Raw genomic sequence first — 18,647 nt, forward strand, 5'->3', positions numbered from 1 at the left:
AGTTTTGGGTGTGGGCCTTTGAGACAGACTACCCTGTGTGTTTTAGGGAGTTCAGTAGCCTCCCAACCTCCATCCACAGATGCCAGTAGCACACACCAACCCCCATGGTTTGTGACAACCCAAACCGTCCTCAGACCTTTCTAAATGTCCCCTGGGGGTTAAAAATACTGCTCCACACAACCCACATGTCTTAAAAATAAATTTTTATTTTGTTATAAAAGAAACACATACATATTCACTAGACAAATTTTAGAAAGCATAAGTATAAAAATGGGGGCGGAATTCTCCCTTAATTTTCTGCATATTTGCAATCACACTTCCTACAAAATTTTGTACCCTCTTTTTTCTTCTTAAGTGAAATATTAAGCAATCACCTTCATGTATGAATTCAAACTTGTGTTTTGTGCATACATTAGCACTGGCATTCCCTCTGATCTGTTCAGTTAGTGTTAATGGAATCCACTTCTGGGCCTTGCAAATTTGGTGAGAGCCCCAGAAGGCCAGACCTCACTTGGGGGCACATCAGACAGAGCTACCTTACAGTCTCTGGGCTCTGGAACAGCAGGGTCCCAAGCAGGAAAAGATTTCCCAGTTTTCAGGAATCTTGAATCATCTAATGCCTACTTATTAGCAGCAGCGTTTTTTATGTGTTTGGTTGAATTCTTGCTTCACTCCAATGTGAATGTCTTGTGTGTAGTAGAATAGAACTGGGCCCTCTGCATGTACCTATGTAAGTTCCTGTTATTTCTGACTTTCTGTCTGTGGTTTGTTCACACTGGAGGCAGGGCTTCCTGATGTGTGGCCAGATATGCATGGAACCTTTTAATAGTCATGGAGGATGATGGTCTGTGCTGAAGGAGGCTGTTAAGGCTGTCTCGTGAGAAGCAGCTTACCATTTAGGCCTCAAAGTGCCTTAGCTCAATTGTTCATAGCTTTAGGTGGGGATTCTGCCACTACTAGCATAAAAATGCACCGCAAAATCATGATGATTTTGACAGGAAGTGCTGAAGGTTTAATCATGCTCAGAATGAAGGAAGGGAGTAAATTCCGTATGAAATTCTGTCTGTGCAAGGCCCGTGGGCAGGGGACTCACCATGGCTGTACATCAGGCTGCAACAAAGGTCCTTGTGACCCTGCACAGCCCCGGACACCTGGCTTCAACAGGAACACTTTTACTTTTTATTTCTTTCTTCTCCTTTTCCTCCCTCCCTCCTCTTCCTTCCCCTTCTTTCTTCTCTCTCTCTCTCTCTCTCTCTCTCTCTCTCTCTCTCTCACACACACACATAACACACGTGCCTCGAACTCACAATCCTCTCGTCTCCCAAGTGCTGGGAATGTAGACATGTGTCACTACATCCTGTAGTTCTTGGAAATTTCATTTGGCATTTTCTAGAGTTCTTCTCAGGCTTTTCTAAAGGCTCCCTCTTGCCCCTTTTCTCCCTAATTTAACCAGTAGGGCTTCCCTTCTATGAAGTCCACACAAAAACACAAATGTGGACAGAGGACAGAGATGAGGAGCCAGCTGGACCCACAGCTCTACAGTGTCCCCAGTGGAACTTCCTGGAATGATGGACTGGCATTGTGGCTCCATCAGAAAAGGGAATTAGAACAGCATCCCAAGGTTGATGGTAAATACTGCCAGGCAGTACACCTCCTACAGGAAGTTTGGGACCAGTGATTGACACTGGGTATGGACAGTGAAGAATAAACCAGGGTCTTCTCTCTTGCCTTGCAGGTGCTCACTGCCCACCAAGGGTCTCGTTGCCTCCACTGGGCCTCTGCATGGTCCAACCCCAGGATTTGTGGACTCCAGGTGCACTCTGACTTTTCTTATACTTTTTGTCCTCACACTCCAGCTGTGACCTTGTCTCTGTACCCTTCTGGGTCTCTGCCCTCTGCAGGTCCCCTTCTCCCTCCATCCTTTCCCCCATGGATCTTACTGATCCATTCCTGGGTGTCCAATGGTGCCCATTCCATAGCCTTTCTACTGATTTCATTGTACCATTTCCATGATATTAAAGATTTTTTGTTGAAAAACAAGTAGATCCATTGTGTCCATGGTGCATTTATTTCTAATCTATTCTTTGATCTCATATTGTGCATTGCTTGTCTTCTAGAGCTAGTTTTTAATAGCAATCTGTAGTTGTCTTATGACTAATAAAATGCTGACCAAAGAGGACATATGTGGAGGAGCCATGTGGGACACCAAAAGGTCAAGTGAGTGATGTAGCAGCCCAGGACCTCCCTCTGCTCTCTGCCAGCTGGGCCCAGAAGGCAACTGGTTGGCTCCACAGCTGCCAGGAGAGTATCTGGGTTGCCTTGGCCATGTGGGCCTTCCCAATGTTGGGGCATCACACAGTTTCCTCTTTAGTTACTCAGTGCTGGAGTGCATGTTACCAGTTACCCCAGGATCCAGAGAACTATGACTTAGGGTCCTCTCGGTGAAGGGGGTTCTCTCATCGACAACCATTTGACCATCATGTGTGTGAATTTGTTGCTTTCTACTTGGTTGGGAAGTGGGAAAATTAGTTTTCATTTCTACCATAGACTTGCCAAAGATTTGTGTAGCACACGGCCAAGGATGTCTACAGCCACTCAGTTCATCCACATATGTCCCTGTGTGGGGGTGGGAGGCATGTGCACAGTAGAGCCAGTGGCAGAGAGGGACACAGGACCACTGGGCAGCTTCTTGCTATGCCTCCAGCAAATAAGAAGAAGAAGAAGGAAGAGGAGGAGGAGGAAGAGGAGGAGGAGGAGATGGAGAAACTATTCACACAAGGTTTTTTATTAATTTCTTGGGACTATATGTCTGAAATGAATCAGATTATGGTCCCAGTGAATATATGTGGTGCCTGGGGCCAGAATTAGCTTCCAGGACCTTACGGTTTATGTTTATTTTCTCTCCAGTCCTGAAAGATGACATGCCCAAGCAGCTTTGATTTGGATATTGGTGATGGTAACATTCATAGTTGATTAGTGTTTTCCTGGCATTACTAATGTTTAGAAGTTATATAGATTCATAGATTATGTGATTTTTACCCTCACAGAAGGCCCATAGACACACTTGATTGTTACTGAGGTCTGGGGGCTGAGGCAGGTACCCTCTTGCTTCAAATCTAGGAAAGTGGTGAAGGCACTAAGAGTCTTGCTGAGGAGGATACTCCCTTCTCTGATTATCGCCAGGGTGGATGTTGAGGCTTTGGGAAGCAGTCTTTACACTCAGGCCTGAAGGGATAAGTGCTGGGTCTTTCTTTGAAAACTTGGTGTGTGTCTTTGCGAGGTGGGTTTAGCATCGCTGTCTGTGGGTTGATGCCTGAGAAAAGCCTTGTCCGAGGCAAATTAAACAGAACAGATGGAAACCCGTGAGGTCCCATGGGGAACGATTACGTACAACATGTCTATATGGCTCAGGTCTGCAAATCAGGGCTGCATTCGAAATCCTCCTGTCATCTGACCTGTTTTAACAGCCTCGGACCTGTGTCCATGCATCTGCGGGATCTTGCAGGGAAAGGCTTCCTGGGCTCATGCACACTGTCTTTCAGTGCCTTAGAGAACACAGGACAATGGGAGCCAGCCAAGCCTACATGTCCCAACTGCCCTGCTTGCTAATGGACACCCCTAAATGATTTAGCTGCCATTTTACAGAGAGAGGTGAGCACAGGAGACTGAAGGAGAGACTAGATTCTTAGGTGTGTGTGGTTCAGGAAAAGGGAGTTTTGTTCTCTGGAGACCAGTCCCGAGCATAGCAGGATGCTGTCAGCACCCTGGACAGAGACCCCCCGGGGTAGTACAGCATAGCCTCCTTTCTGGCTCCTCAGTCTTCTTTGCGCCCACACTGCCTTTGAACTTTAGGCTTCCTGAGCATTACATCCCACCACAGAGCCCCCGTGCCTCAGCCTGGACCCTAGGAATCCCACGGTCTCTGACTCTGATCCATGCTTCCTCTCTAGGCTCTTACTATTCCCCACTGCATTTCTACCCACAGAACCTACGTGCCACCCAGTTGAACAGTTCCTTATCCCACAGTCATATCTTGTTTCAGTTCAGAATTGGTTCAAAACAGGTTTAGGATGGCTGCCCACACTCCCTAGGAAAGTTACCTCCCCCACCCCCACTATCAAGCACCTCCAGTCTGCGAAGGCCTCCATGGCAACACTCTAGCATCAGGACTACCCACTGTTCATCTCCATCTAGTGAGACGCACACACACCTTCCTGTGATGTTCCTGGGCTCCTTAGTCCTTGGTCCTCGTGCCTCTGATTCCCTCTCCCTTCAGGTCCTTTGCATTCATCGAGGCACCTCATTCACAGCTATGGTAACTTCCAGTTCCAGCCCTAATGGTTGGGACTTGGGTGGCACTAAGTACTGCTGACTTTGCTAAGGTGGTGTCTACCTCTTGTTGTCCTTATGTTCATATTTTACACATGGTAACTGTGACATCCATGGTCAGGCATTTTTATGTCAATTTTTCCTTTTCAACTATTTTTTCTGGTGCCCCTACTCCATTATAAGGCCTAGTGAACTAATGGTTCCTGATTCCAAGCCTTGCATGATCCACTGGTTTTATTGGAGGATCAGGAAAGAAACACTGATAAAATTGGCAGCTGTGAGGGGCTGACGGGTCTATTATATGCTAGATAATGGCAATAGAACACCATGGATCAGAAGAATTGGGGTCTCTGACATGAAGGAATTGAGTTTGTGGTAATGAAGCAGGCCGATTTTGTTTGGTTTGCAAATCACTAAAATGATAAGTTTTGCAAAGAGAAAGAGTTTGTGTGTGTGTGTGTGTGTGTGTGTGTGTGTGTGTGGTGTTGCTCAGTGATAAATCACTTGCCTAGCTGGTCCCTAGAGCCCCTCATAATTACTGTTCCCTGTTCCTACTTTCCCACCATCATTGTAGACTAGCTTGCCGCTCCTGCAGTCTTATACATACATGTAATCGTGTGGCATGCTCTAAGTTTGGCCTCTTGTACCCAGCATGATTCTTCCAGGACTCTCTCATGCTGTGTGTGTTGATTGACTTGTCTCCACTGCTGAACCCTACCCCATTCTCCATCATGGTTGGATTATCCACACCATGGCCTCTGGTTTCTGGTCCCTGCGACCCTGTTGTACTCATCCTTCAGCTCCACTTGAATTGGTGCTGTATGGTCTTGTATGACTCTGTTTCTCAGGATTATATGATTCTAAGTATTGCTAGAGGTGATTGTGAAGCATAATTTAGCCCTCTGTGGTTCAGCACTCCATGGTCCAGCTCTCTGTGGGTCACCCCAGGTCTGGGTAGCCCCACAGATGATGGCTGACCCACATCAGCAGAGCATGTGGCAAGAGCAGCTATGTTTGGGGAAAAACTGCCCTCCTGTTGCAATTGGTAGAGGCGCTGGTCCTAGGTGGGACCACCTGTGTGGACCCCTCTGAGGGCTTTCTTCTTAAGATTCAGGCCACGTTAGCCACAAAAGGCTGGAGCTACCACACTGTGAATGCCTAGAAGGGCAGGTTGTGTGAGGATGAAGATAGACACTGTAAACTTCACCCCATGGGTGAGATAAAAGTTATGTGAATGTGGTCTCTCCCTCTCAAAATATCATGCTTTCACCTTTTAACTTGCAGCTTTTCTTTGGTGTATCTGAATAGCCAGCATCACTACTCTTGAGCTTTGGGGCCATTATTAAGTAAAATAAGTGTTCCTTGAACATAAGCACTGTGATATACTGTGACAGTCAGTTTGATAATGGGAGGGCTAAGTGACTAACGAGTGGGCAGCATATACAGTGTGGATACACTGAATAAAGAGATGACTCAGACCTTGGGTGGAATGGAGAGAATGGCAGAGATTTCATCACACTGCTCAGAATGGTACATAATTTAAAACTTAAGAATTACTTCTGAAATTTTCTATTTAATATTTTGGGACTGCACTTGACCTTAGCTAACTGAAACCATGGAAATCAAAACCATGGATGAGGGGACTACTGTACTCCAGGGTGAGAGGAGCTTCAAAGAATCTTGGAAGGAATTGGCTACAAACTTCAGCTCTAGACAAAGGGCTCAAGGCTAGAGCTGTGTATGTTATCACCTAACTCTTGACCTCTATGTCCACCCCACTTACCTCCCCCCAATGTGTAAGGAGTCAGGAGCTGCAGCTGGAAGGCAAGGAGGTGTCCTTCATCTCTGGCCACCTGGAGGTTTCCAGTTATAAGCAGGCTTTGGGAAGGGAGCGCTTTCACTTTAAATGGAATTGGGAGTTTTCACAATTCTCTTAGGGCTAGCTGAGTTTGTTACTGAAACTAGGAAAATGAGGGACTCAAAACAAATAAAGATGTTTTCTTGTCTGCAAGTGCATTCATTAAGTACAGGGCGTGCCTGGGGCTTCCCCTGGGCTAGGAAGGACCTGGGACCACTGTGCACATGGACACAGAAAGGGTCAGGGAATTAGATAGTTCTTACTGTATCTGCACCTGCTCACTCTGCACTCTGCATTTGCTCAAGGTGCAAGGCCTACAGGACAGAGAGGAGCAGGGCAGGGATGTCCTGGGCTTGGAGTATGCAAGAAACTCACATGGGAGGTGCATCAAGGGGTCATAGGACTGGAGGACAGGATCAACTGAGGATAGAAATTCCTCACTTATTTTCTAATGTGGAGAGTGCTGGTGAGTTTGCAAGAGGAACTTGTGGGAACAAATGCCCAATTAGAGGTTAAAAAGGTATTGAGAGTAATAACATTCTTGTTTCTCAGTCAGGGGGCTGTAGCCATGTTGGTGGCCCCAACCACGTTCAATAGCTGTTCCATGGAGTTCTCTGGCTTGTCTCTGACCTTATCTGGAGTGAGCATTCTTCTAGACCAAAGACCTTGTGCATCTTCCGTTTTGTTGAGGATATGACCAAATTGCCTCTTGTGCTCACCAATGTGGAAGTGCCCTTGTTCATATGAACTACTATCAAGTGTCAGTCTTTGGCTTCAGTATGCAGACTTTAATTTGTACTCCAATTAAGAGCAAAGTTGGGAATCTTTTCATATTTCCAAGAGGTATTTGTATTTCCTTTCCCCTAAACCCTTTGTGCCTAGCTGCTGCTTAGTTTTCCACTGGGCTTATTTTCCTTATTGACTTATATCAAGATGATCATCTGTTTGTGCAATGTTGCTATGTTTTTCTTATGCCTAAAAATTTTATGCCATTGATTGTGTCAATATTTTCATTTATGGTTTCTGGGTTTTTGCATCATCATTCAACTCAAAGACAATTTTAAAAACGATTCCCAATTTCCTTTTAATACTTTTATGGTTTCATTACAAACAAATTCAATCTGCCATCCTCCTAGAATTTATTTGCATTTCAGGCATGAGACAAGGGCTCAACTTAATTTTTTCCTGGATGGTGCCCAATCCCTCAAACATCATTTAGGTAATTCTTATTCCATGTATCAGATGGACCACTCCTGGTGTGAATTCAGTCCTCCTCCTGCTAGTCTATAAACCCAGCTGTTCTATTTTTTATTGCTTGGCTCTATAAAAGAGCATGTGTGTGTATGTGCACATCCATGTGTGCATGTTTGGGGGAATAGGCAGAAATATAGGTGGTGCTATGTGATTTCAAAGGATCCAGTTCTAAAATTCTATATTCCAAAGAAAAATCTATATTAGCTGTGGAAGGCACTGGCTTTTATGATGAGAATTTTAGGCTAAATTGGGGAAGATGGTGTGGTCATGAGATGAAGGCAGTGTTTGTGGCAGGGCTGGCCATGGTCACTTTCAGATGACCATAGAGGTTGCCAAGTATCCCATTTTCATATTAGCAGAGCTCTGAGGTCAGCATTTGGCTTACTGAAAGGGGTTGTACTGAGCAGAATGTTAAGAAGCAGTCTCTATTATTAAAAACAGGGCAAAATTGGTACCTGGGACTCAAACAGGGATTAAACAGAATTACACAAGGCTAAACAATTATTTCTAAATGAACAAATTGTAACAGTACTGCTCACTAAGATGTGCTGAACTTAAACAGCAAGGAAGGAAATTGAGAATAGCTACATTTAAAATTAGACTTTGGAGTTAAAGTAATTTCAGGCATCTAAATATTGCAATTTTTTAATAGTTGTGTCATTTCTATTTCAAGCAGAAATAGATCCCATCAGCTGGGTTGAAGTGAGGACTCATGCACACAAATCATCACATGAGCATTAGAAACGAGTTTGTGTCAGTTATGAAGGCAGAACATTTTTTTTGAAAAGCAGCTTCATTTGAAAACCTCTGGGAATTCTAAGGGCTCACAGTGTATCCTTAGGACTTCTCTTGAGTACATGAGCTCTGAGAAATTTCTAGACCTTCTTACATTTGCATATTTTAAGAATAAAAGGTTGTCTGAATGTGCCCCGAGACTTTTGTGTGCTTCTTGGCAAAGACTTGCTGGGCAGAGTGGTCCATTATGGCGGTGCTGTGCCCACCCTTTGGAATACCCATGTGTCCTCCATCCCTCCCCTCTCCCCCCACAGCACACAGGTGCAGCATCGCCTACAGAAGTCCCATGCCTGTAGGTTAGACCTTTGATGGTGTGGGCCTTTTTGCAAAACTGCTAAGATTGATTTTACTTTTCCTCTTATACTCCATGTTGATGGATAGAAAAAGAATCTGGTGATTAGTATGGGATATTTAAGGAATGACTCCACATACAGCATTTTTCTAATAGAAATTTAGCTGCTTTGCTGAGCTTAATGTATCATTTAATTTAATAAGCACAGTGCAGAAGTTCACTAAGGTACTTTAAAAAATTGAACAGATTAAATATGGACGCGAGGTTTATATAGTTCTGAGAGAGGCAATGCGGCCTTCTGAAGGTAAACAGGAATTTCCTTTTAGATAGTACTTCGGATGATATGTATTTGATCATTTTTGATAGAGCCACAGTAAGACTGTTAATTATAAAACAAAGAGGACCAAGCATAAACATCAAAATCATTTGCTTCTCACTTGAATTTTCCTAAGTGCTAATGACTCGTGGTCTACACGTTTCCTGGCATCTGACCTTTCAGAAATATATTTCTCTCTCCAGTTTCTACAGTGAACTGAGTGGCAAACGGGAAGCCCGTCTCCATGGTCTGTTGCCTCATTTGACGAGGACACATTTCTCTAAGAGCATTCTGTGTGATGGTGACTATTTTTCTTCTCAGTGGTAGAAATTAATTACAGGAAGGATTCAGTTTGGAAAGTTGGTGGAATGTTTCTGAGGACCCATTCTCTTCTTTTGCATTCTGTGTTTCTCCAAATCTCTGGGTGTTTTTTTTTTCTACATTCTTGTAATCTTTTCTGCTTACTTACGTGGGAGTGGAGAAGTTCTTCCACCTCCTTCCTGGCCTTCTAATGCTGAAGTGCTTTCTGCCCATCTCCTAGACATGTCTTCACTCAGCTGTCAAGATATTGAGAGGGTTTGATTTTAGATGTCCTCATCCTCCACACTGTAGTCTTCTACTGCCTGCATCTGGACCACCACAACCTTCCTCTTTCCCTGACTCATCACTTGTCCTGGCCTTCCCTTTTGCATGTAGTCAGACCTATGCATGCCCAGCTAGTCCTCCACCAGTGCCTCTCAATACTGAGGACAGTGGAGCTGCTCAAGTAATGCTGTTCCATGAACCTGCCCTTCACGGAGCCTCATTTCTGGCTCATTTGTTTAGCATGGGAGTGCCTTTCCTCGAAACCCTTGATTTTATCATACAACTGCTCTTGACTAACAAATCCTTCAAAAGTTGAAAATATTGTATTGTGGAAAGTGCACTGACTATACCTAACCTATGGAGCATGGTAGCTCAGGAGCCCAGCACACTGTAGAATGCTGGTTCTTTCCTCTTGTGACTCTGTGGCCCAGCATCCAGAGAGAGGGTCCAATGGATGAAATCAGAGGACATTATATTAAGTGAAATAAACCAGACCTGAATGTAGAATAGTGAATACTAGAGGTTGGAGGGTGGGGATGGGTACAGACAAAGGGAGACTGGATTCAATCAGGGCACATTCTATGCCTGAGTTGATATATCACACATTAGTTCATGTTAATCACAAATAAGTCCTATGTACGCCTGTATGTAAATGGAAAATGATACCTGTTGAAACTATTCTAGGAATGGAGGGGAGAGGAGGATAAAGGATGATGGAGGGAGTGAATTCAAGTATGATATATTTGATATATTGTAAGAACTTTTGTAAATGCTACAATGTACCCTCACCCAGCACAATAAAAATAAGTTAAAAATAAAATAAAATAAGAGTTTTGAAAGCCTAGAAACCTAAAAAAAGATTAGGTTTCAAAATTTAAAGTATGGTTTTTACCAAATATTAATTGTTTTTGCACTAAAGTAAAGTTGGAAAACCATATTGAATCAATATCACTCAGGAACAATCTGTATTACCACTGCAGAAGCTGGAGATCAAAGTTCTTCTAATTATATTTTAACTCACTTTGGAAGGATCTTGATCAAAGCAGTGATTGATTAGGTTTGGCCCTCATGCTGGGATCATGACAATGCAGACTGGGAAGAGTGCATTTTAGGATGCTGATTTTTAAAAACTGGAATGTTAGCCAAATATTAAAAAATTTTTTAAATGTGGCATTGATAATATTACAGTATTAGTATATGGCTAGCAAAATTTAAAAAAAGACCTAGAATACATCTGGTGAGGGGTTTTAAGATGATCTGTCTGTGTTTTGTTTAGTTTTACTTTTTAAAGGAGAGGTTGGGTGACTCCCCATCTTGCCAGGCCGATTTTCTTTGCCTGAAGTAAGCAGGTAGTTCTTTATTCTGGATGTTTGAGTGCAAACTCTCTGGGTTCTATAGTTCTCATTGGCATATGATAAAATGAATCTCTCTCCCTTTCCTCCTAAGGGAAGCCATCAGCCGTGTTTGTGAAGCTGTACCAGGTGCCAAAGGAGCGTTCAAGAAGAGAAAGGTACTGCCATTGGTTTCGTGTGTCTTACTATTTCCTCCTGTAAGTCCTCCACTTTATATCTTCACCACTTTATATCTTCAGTCATGCAGCCATCCGTTGTCCTCTTCTCGTGGCCTGGCTCTCGTCACTTGTAAAAGCAAAGAGAGCTGAGATTCCTGTCTCTCCTCTGTGGCCGAGGACAGTGAGCTGGCACTGCAGACACTGTGATTAGTCACTGTGGCTTAATCCTGAAGACAATGACAATAGCAGATACCTGGCCAGACATTTCTTTGGATACTTTATATACATTAATTCACTTAATCATAACAAGTCATTGTTGTAGATAGCTCAGCAGTGTGCTGGTAAGTGTTTAACAATCAGCTCGTGGGGTTGGGAAGGGGTTACAAAAGCACTGAATTTGTAGCATTTGCCAATTGCTGTGGCGCCAATACTTCTGTGTGACTGATCTCAACCTGATATCCCTGGAGACAGAGTCAGGAAGAGATACAGAGTATCATCACATAGCGCTCCCACCACACAGGCACGGTAGATTCGACCTGAAGATCATACGTAATAGTCGATGAAGCAAAACTGTTAGGGTACAAGGAGTAGTCTGTTTTTAAAATTTAATTGTAAAATTGTAAAATTGTTGTTAAATGAAAATTTAACAATAGCCGTGTTTAATGGTCAATCCATACAATTCCTAAAAACTTAATAATTGGCTCTCTTTAGTTGGAACTAGCTAGCGCTACAATAACATCAGAAATTCCCATGTTATAGAGATGAAAACTGAGGCACAGAGTTGAGAAACTACAATGCAAGTAGGAAGTGAACTGAGGCCAGGGCCAGACCACCTGCTCCAGAGGCTGAATATTGAACGATTTTACAATCTTTCATCCTGAACATGGTTGGACTAGAAGAAAAAAAAATCTGAATTAAGAGGAGGACACACGCACACACATACACACCCCTTCTTTAGTTAAGTGCCTAGCAAATATATAACTCAAAACTCATGGTCTCAAATTTTCTGCCTAGACAGAGTTATAAGGAAAGTATACCTTGGAGATCTGGCTGTGCCCTGAGGTTGAGCACTCTCCATTCCTGCACCTTTTGGGCAGGTGCATGGTTGCCTCTGCTATTCCCCATACTATAGGTTGTATCTGCCTTTAGAACTGCAGGACATTCATGACCCATAGGGCAACTGCATTTCAGGACGAGAACTCTAAGTGACACCTCAGGTATGCTAGCTTGTGTTCTGTTCAATCCCCTGAGGATCCTGGGGAACAAACTAAGGGTCCAGAATTTTGAGAACAGGAACCGGGGAAGCATTTGAGAAGTGATAGGTGACCTCATCTGTCAGAGCCGGGTGGTACTGACAAGTCTTAGGGTACCCTCATGGCTCTTTTGGTGGGAAGAAGAGGAAATAATGCCAGTTCCCAGGATTTGTCTCAGTATACTTGACCAGGATCTCACAGGTGGGTCAGGGCATCTCTATTTTTAAAGAACTCTTTTAGGAGTGTTAACTTAAAAAAAAAAAAGAAGAAGAAAAGGATTGGCACAGAGATCAAAGGAAATAGCATGTACCTATTTTATCTGAGAAGCAAAGAGCTACAATTTGGGTACACTGAATCAGGGCAGCCATGAATAGTATGCCCTAAGGCGAGCGTAGGAAGGATTTTAATTTTTTTTTTTGGAAGGGATATCCATAAAAATTTGCTTTTGCAGTTCATTGGCTGTGCAGAAATCCTAAGCTGCCAACCCATTCTGATTGGTTCTCTAATGAGGGTACTCCCAGCTGAGAGCTAGAGAAAGCCAGTGGATACTAACTTAAATAGATGAATCTGCTGGAACATTCTGCAATCTGACCTTCAGCAGGTGGAGTGCACTCCTCAAAATCTCTGGACTCCACTTTAGAAAGCCTTAGCCTTAGTTACTTCATTTTGTCTCCCAGAAGATTAAGAAAGTGCATGCCTGGTTAGGAATTAATTGACTGATCAATGAGATGATGTTCTAATCCAAACTGAAAGAATGGGTTGTCCCAAAGGACAGAGAGATGAATGTTGCAATGCTCATTCAGGGACCTGGTTAGTGGTGGGTGAGAAGCCATAGCCCTTTGCTTTCTGACAGGTGAAGGAGACACCTGTCATAGCCAGCCTCTTTGTCTCCATTCTGTGCTGGCTCCCGGCCATCAGATTTTAACTGAACTGACTAGGTGAGCTCTGACCAGGAAGATGTTTGTGTCAAAAGACTTGTGGTCCATTCCCTTTAGTGGTGAGCATCTTCACCACCCTTTGAGATTGCTCAGAAGCCCCAAAGCTGGTCAGCTTATGTCTTCCCTGAGATAGTTTGATTTAGTTTTCTGAAGCCAGCTTTCAGCATCTGCAGAGCTGCAGCTGTTTTCCCAGGGTTTATATCCAGAGAATTCCATGAGACACCCATGCATGGCCAGAGGCAGCCAGGAAGACTGACACCGCTGACTGCCCTCATTTTAGCATTTGCACTGAATTCTTTTACAACTTTTATATGGCATATTCTAGCAAGTACATGTTAATGTTGGCTCCCCTAACCCCAGCTCAGCCATTTCACTCTTGTCCCCTGTGCCTAAGCGGGTGGGAGTAGTCAGTGAGCGTTTGTGGGTGTGCTGACATCTGTGTCTCTACCTGTTCAGACAAGAACAACAGAGGCCCTGACAGTATGGCCTTCGGTAAAGAAAAAGCTAAACTAATGCTGTTTGATTTTACAGCCTCCAAGCAAAACGCTGTCCAGCATCCTGGGAAAGAGCAACCTTCAGTTTGCAGGGATGAGCATCTCTCTGACCATCTCCACTGCCAGCCTGAACCTGCGGACGCCCGACTCCAAACAGGTGTGCTTGCTCAGTCCTCCTGGTCCCCCACAGAGCCCCAAGGATGGGTGTCGCATGGTCTTGCAGCTTACTGAGCTCACATAGAACATGTTTGTGTAAAATCGTGACCCGTCCGTGAACTTTGACCACTTTGAAGGGTCATCCACACAATGATGGATGAGTTGGGTCTTTGTAGTTTTGCTTGAAATTACCTTTTTTTTTTGAAGATAGCACATGAAATTATTAACCAATAATTAAACAGTAATACTTGCAATATAAAAAATGGTGCTGCATGTGTGAAAGTCTCCTTTTAATATCCTTGCCCTTTAGTGACCACATTTTATTGGTTTTATAGAACACATTTTAATTTTATCACCTTTATAGTGGATAATACACCACAGTTTAATTGACAGTATCTTTTCTTCCTTGGTGGGTCCATATTTTGGAGCATCTTACAATCCATAGTGTTGCAGGGTTGATGAGAAGTGGTGTGTCTATGGAATATAAGTCATGGTGGAATGAGTTCAGAGGTGACCAAGGTGGCACAGCCACATTTATTAAGGCTAATTTCAATTACAATGGTTGTGTTTCATGCAGTACCTATCTTTTAGGTTTCTTTATCTATCATTAGTTTCTTCAGCTGGAAAAAAAAGTGGGTATAGGAATGACTGTCCTGGCTACCAACCGGGCAGAAGGAAGCAAGGCAGAATGAAGGTCAAATGAAGCAAGGGAAGTGAAGACGTTTGTGCATGATAAAGAGGAATGTGGAGTGTGCATGCCATCCTCTGCTCTCCCAGGCCCAACCTCCAGTGCAAGTAGTGTGAGCTGGAAATTGGATGAGGCCTCCGTGTGACACACTCTCTGATTCTGACCATGTTGCCGGGAATGCCTTGGTCACCTTTATGTTACACACATACTTCTATTTATTGATTCCCTAGCTCCAGGTAAGCAAGGAATATCACCAGCTTCATTTATTCCTCCACCTCCCACCCAAGATGTAGAAATAAATTTTAGATCCAGTGTGAAATGAGAAGCAACATCCAGGCTTTGCTTGGGCTAAACTGGATACCACATCTCACTCCATTCTTGTCTTCCATGGACCTGTAGATAATCCCTTGTGTTTTCATGCTTACTCTTCCAAAGGTTTGGGTTAACTGACCCCTGAGGTTGTAGATCACGATGTTGGGCAGGCTCAGCCTTTCTCTGAGCTGTCTCAGGTGGAGCCCTGCCCACTTGGGCCTGCACTTCCATTTACTCTCCTATCCATCCTCTTTCTATATGGCTAGTGGATGGTTTATCTCTAGGAGCCTTCATTCTATGGGGTCTTATCCCTGAGTCCCTCCTTCTCCTTCATTCAGTGAAAGAGAAGGGGCAGTAAGGATGATGCGAGGATGACTGGCCTTGCTCCATCCTGGGATGTGGTGCTGGTTGGGTGAGTCCACTTCACATTTTCCTGCCCTTGCATTTGGTGGAGGGAACTGAGTGCTGGGTTCTGGACACCCAGGGGCTGCCCAGATGACAAAGGCACAGTCTGCAGCAGGTTGGATAGAGGCAGAGCTCAGGGCTCTGGCTCTCCCTTTGGCTGACTTTAAGTCCCAACCATAGCAAATAGTGGTCTGGCAAGACACTCCCTTCTCCATCCAGAGAGAGCAAACAGAATTCTAAATAGAAGAATTGAGATGAAACCTTCATAGCAGAAGCACATGCTGTCTATAACAGTCGCTTAGCACTAACTTTCTTTTTCTCCCTTTAATTTCTGTTACTGGAAGGAGTTAGAAACAGTCATATGATCTGGGGATTGCTATTCCTTGTGGTTCCTTTAGGAGCTGTCTGCCTCTGGTCTAAAGAGAAGATTGTAGAAATAGCAACTATTATTAAAGTCATCGAGGGCATAAGCTACCCAGCCAGTTTCATTGTTTTATATTCACTTCTGAAGTTTTACAAATGCCAACAACCAAATCAGACATTTAGAATATTTTATTTTACCTTATGGTTCAGTTGTATCTTAATTGCAGTTTACAGGAGTATGTTTGGGAAAATTCCTCAGATACCATGACTGTGAAACTCAGCTGTCTGCTGAGGGCAGGGGCTTGAGGCAGCTGCGTGGATACAGACTCAGTCATGTTGGGATGGAGCTGAGCTCTTTTCCTACCCCTAAAAATTTATTTCTACGTCATTACATTGTGTTTAAAAAGATAAAAATAGCCTGGAAGACTTATGTAGCTCCTAAAATTTAGGACAGCTTCTAATTTACTCAGTGTCTGCTAAATTCCACTCCACACTGCAGCTTATAAAGCCAATGGAAATTTCCCATTTTAAAATTAGCTCGGAATGTCCTGTCTGGTTTTTAAGTTGATAAATTATGGGAGTGCTTAAATGGCACTTTGAATCTTGGGTACCAGCTTTCTAAGTTATGTGCACATAATACATATGAAATGAAGAGAGGAATGGGCTACCTTTCCTTCCTTCCTAGCTACAGGGTCTGCTTCAGATGCCCGGATGTGTTTTTACAAACAGAAACCATAAGGTGCAACGTTTAGGTGTGGGTTGAGATTTTTTCCTTCTTGAAGAGGCTTTTGTTAAAATCCTAGCTTTGGAGAGCCTATATATGATCACAGACCTGTGATTATTTGTCTTCTTGTTTTGAGCAAGCCACTCAGCCCCTCTAGCCTCAGGCTCCTCACCTGTAAAGTGTCTTGGGAGGCTTAACGACAGATCCTGGCCAACCAGCTAGATAGCAGCCATCAGGCTAAGATGGTTCGCAACAGGTGATCCGGTGTATGTGCACTTGTTATTTTCCTACTGGTACCAGTTTTCAGGAAAGCTTGTCAGTTTATGTTGCCTGTCAACAAACAGTTGGTTTTGCAAGACTTGGGAGGGATAATAATGGAGCATCTCTTCTTGTTTTGGCCCTGGCAGATCATAGCCAACCATCACATGCAGTCTATCTCCTTTGCTTCCGGGGGAGATCCGGTAAGTGCCTGGACTTGTTTCTCTCGCTCTTACTACAAACTTCTAAGAAGGGACTCCTACCTCAAAAGTGCATCACTTTATGACACTGTAAAAACAGGTAACTGTGATTCCAACTATTTTTCCCGTTTGATTTCAAAAGCTCTTTTTTGACTGTTATTGTTTGGGGACCAGTAAGACATGCTGTTAACTTTCATTTCATTAGCCAAAAGCTGTCAGAAATTCTGGAAACCTTCATCTTCTCAAGAAGTAGCAAATAGCTCCCCCGCTTTCAGAGTTGCCTGGGTCTTCTAACATTGGCACTCCATGCTTGGTTTTGGAGGGTTTTCTTTGTGTGTGTGTGTTTCCTATTGGATCTCCAAAACTGCTTTCCAAAACAGGACCAAACCCAAAACTCACTGCCTGCTCACTGTTGCCACCCAGTCCTTCAAAGAAACCAGGGAGCTAGGGGACAGGGAAGGAGGGGAAGAGACAGGGCTGGCCTTTTCCAGCACTGAAGGGGGAAAAGGCTCCCCTTTCGCTTTCTCCCCCGCCTCCAAAATTATCATATTGATTTTCATTGCTCTAGGTAAAATTTTTACTAGTAAAAATTTAAATTAGTATGACAGAGGGACTTTTTCTTTGAGCTAAATTTATTCCATTGAACAATAAAGTTCTATATCCTGAAATAGCCTTTTTTTTTTTTTTTTACCGTTTTTGGTGTTAAATAGCCTTTTAAAAACAATGGTAGGCTATAGGTTGTTGTGTTATATTATTTGGTCAAAATTTCAGTAGGCAATCCTCAGATTTTAGGCAAAAGTGTACCCACGCAAGATAGCTTATAAGGCACATTATATTAATCCTTACCTCAAGGTCAGGGACCTAGAGGAGGGATTTTCCCCATGACCTTCCTACCTCTTCACCAGGAGTCCTTGGACATGGGTAACCCTTTCAGAGAAATGCTGTTGGCTCATTGAAAATCAATTGACAGAGCCATAGCTAAAAATTCCAGAGCCTCCACATCCCCAATGGACAACACAGTAGGACCACAGGAATGGCACTGTTGAACTGCACTCTGGTCATCTTTGGACAACTAGGCTGTGACAGAAGGTCAAATCCCTTCCTCTGCTGAGTGCCTGTGGCTCAGGGTCTGAGGTGGGGTGCTGGAAAGTAGGGAGCCCAGCAACGCTCGAAGCGAGCATTGGCCCTGGCCTGCCAACAGCCCTTGTTGGTGCTGATACCTAATATTTAGGTTCTATTGTTTATTTTGTACATATTTAGGTAGCAGTGACAGTTAAAGTAATCTGCAACATTTTATATGTTGTTTTGTTTTGTCAGGAACATTGTTTTGAATCCTAATACACTCCACAAATGTGCCCAGAAGGAATCAAGACTGACATGAGAGCAGCCATGTCTTGACTTGGCTGTTGACCATCTCGAGAGGCATATGTCTCATTGCTGGCCTTCCTTCCTCAGCTTTGAGCCAGAGCAGAGTTTCTTAGTTCAGAGTAATAACGTGAAAAAAAATGGAATTTCCCCACATATGCTAATGCTGACTCAAATTAATTTTGTTAACTAAATATGTACAAAATATATATAGAACCCTTACGTTTATACTTTTTATTGAGCTCTAAACCCCAATAAAATTTGGAAGTTAAATACAAATAAACACTGTTAAGACACTAGCATTCAAAGTGACATTAATTTACAATGACTACAAAGTTTGCTGAAACTGACTCTATGCCCCTGACATGTTGCTGGACTGGCCACCAGCATGCAGAATCTTTTGAGTTCAGCATCTCTCTACTACCACAGGCACCTGGATGGTTTAATTCTCCCACTGATTTCTCCTATTAAAGCAAAAACTTCAGTTGTACATCATTTTCCCTGTTCTTTTCTTTCTAATTCTGTAAACACCTGGCACCCCTAATGCTGGAA

General features: G+C 43.4%; 1 protein-coding gene across 2 annotated transcripts in view; it reads left to right on the top strand.

Annotated features, from left to right (window-relative positions):
- The window catches only part of LOC141415550 (SHC-transforming protein 3-like), a 169,922-nt gene that overhangs the window by 79,752 nt on the left and 71,523 nt on the right, over window positions 1–18,647 (top strand). For both annotated transcript variants that reach the window (XM_074052417.1, XM_074052416.1), the window contains exons 2-4: window positions 10,876–10,939; window positions 13,662–13,781; window positions 16,680–16,733. In XM_074052417.1, coding sequence (XP_073908518.1) covers window positions 10,876–10,939; window positions 13,662–13,781; window positions 16,680–16,733 — 238 coding nt within the window. The remainder of the gene's footprint in view (window positions 1–10,875; window positions 10,940–13,661; window positions 13,782–16,679; window positions 16,734–18,647) is intronic.

The sequence above is a fragment of the Castor canadensis genome, chromosome 13 (genome assembly GCF_047511655.1).
Source record: "Castor canadensis chromosome 13, mCasCan1.hap1v2, whole genome shotgun sequence".
Lineage (NCBI taxonomy): Eukaryota > Metazoa > Chordata > Mammalia > Rodentia > Castoridae > Castor > Castor canadensis.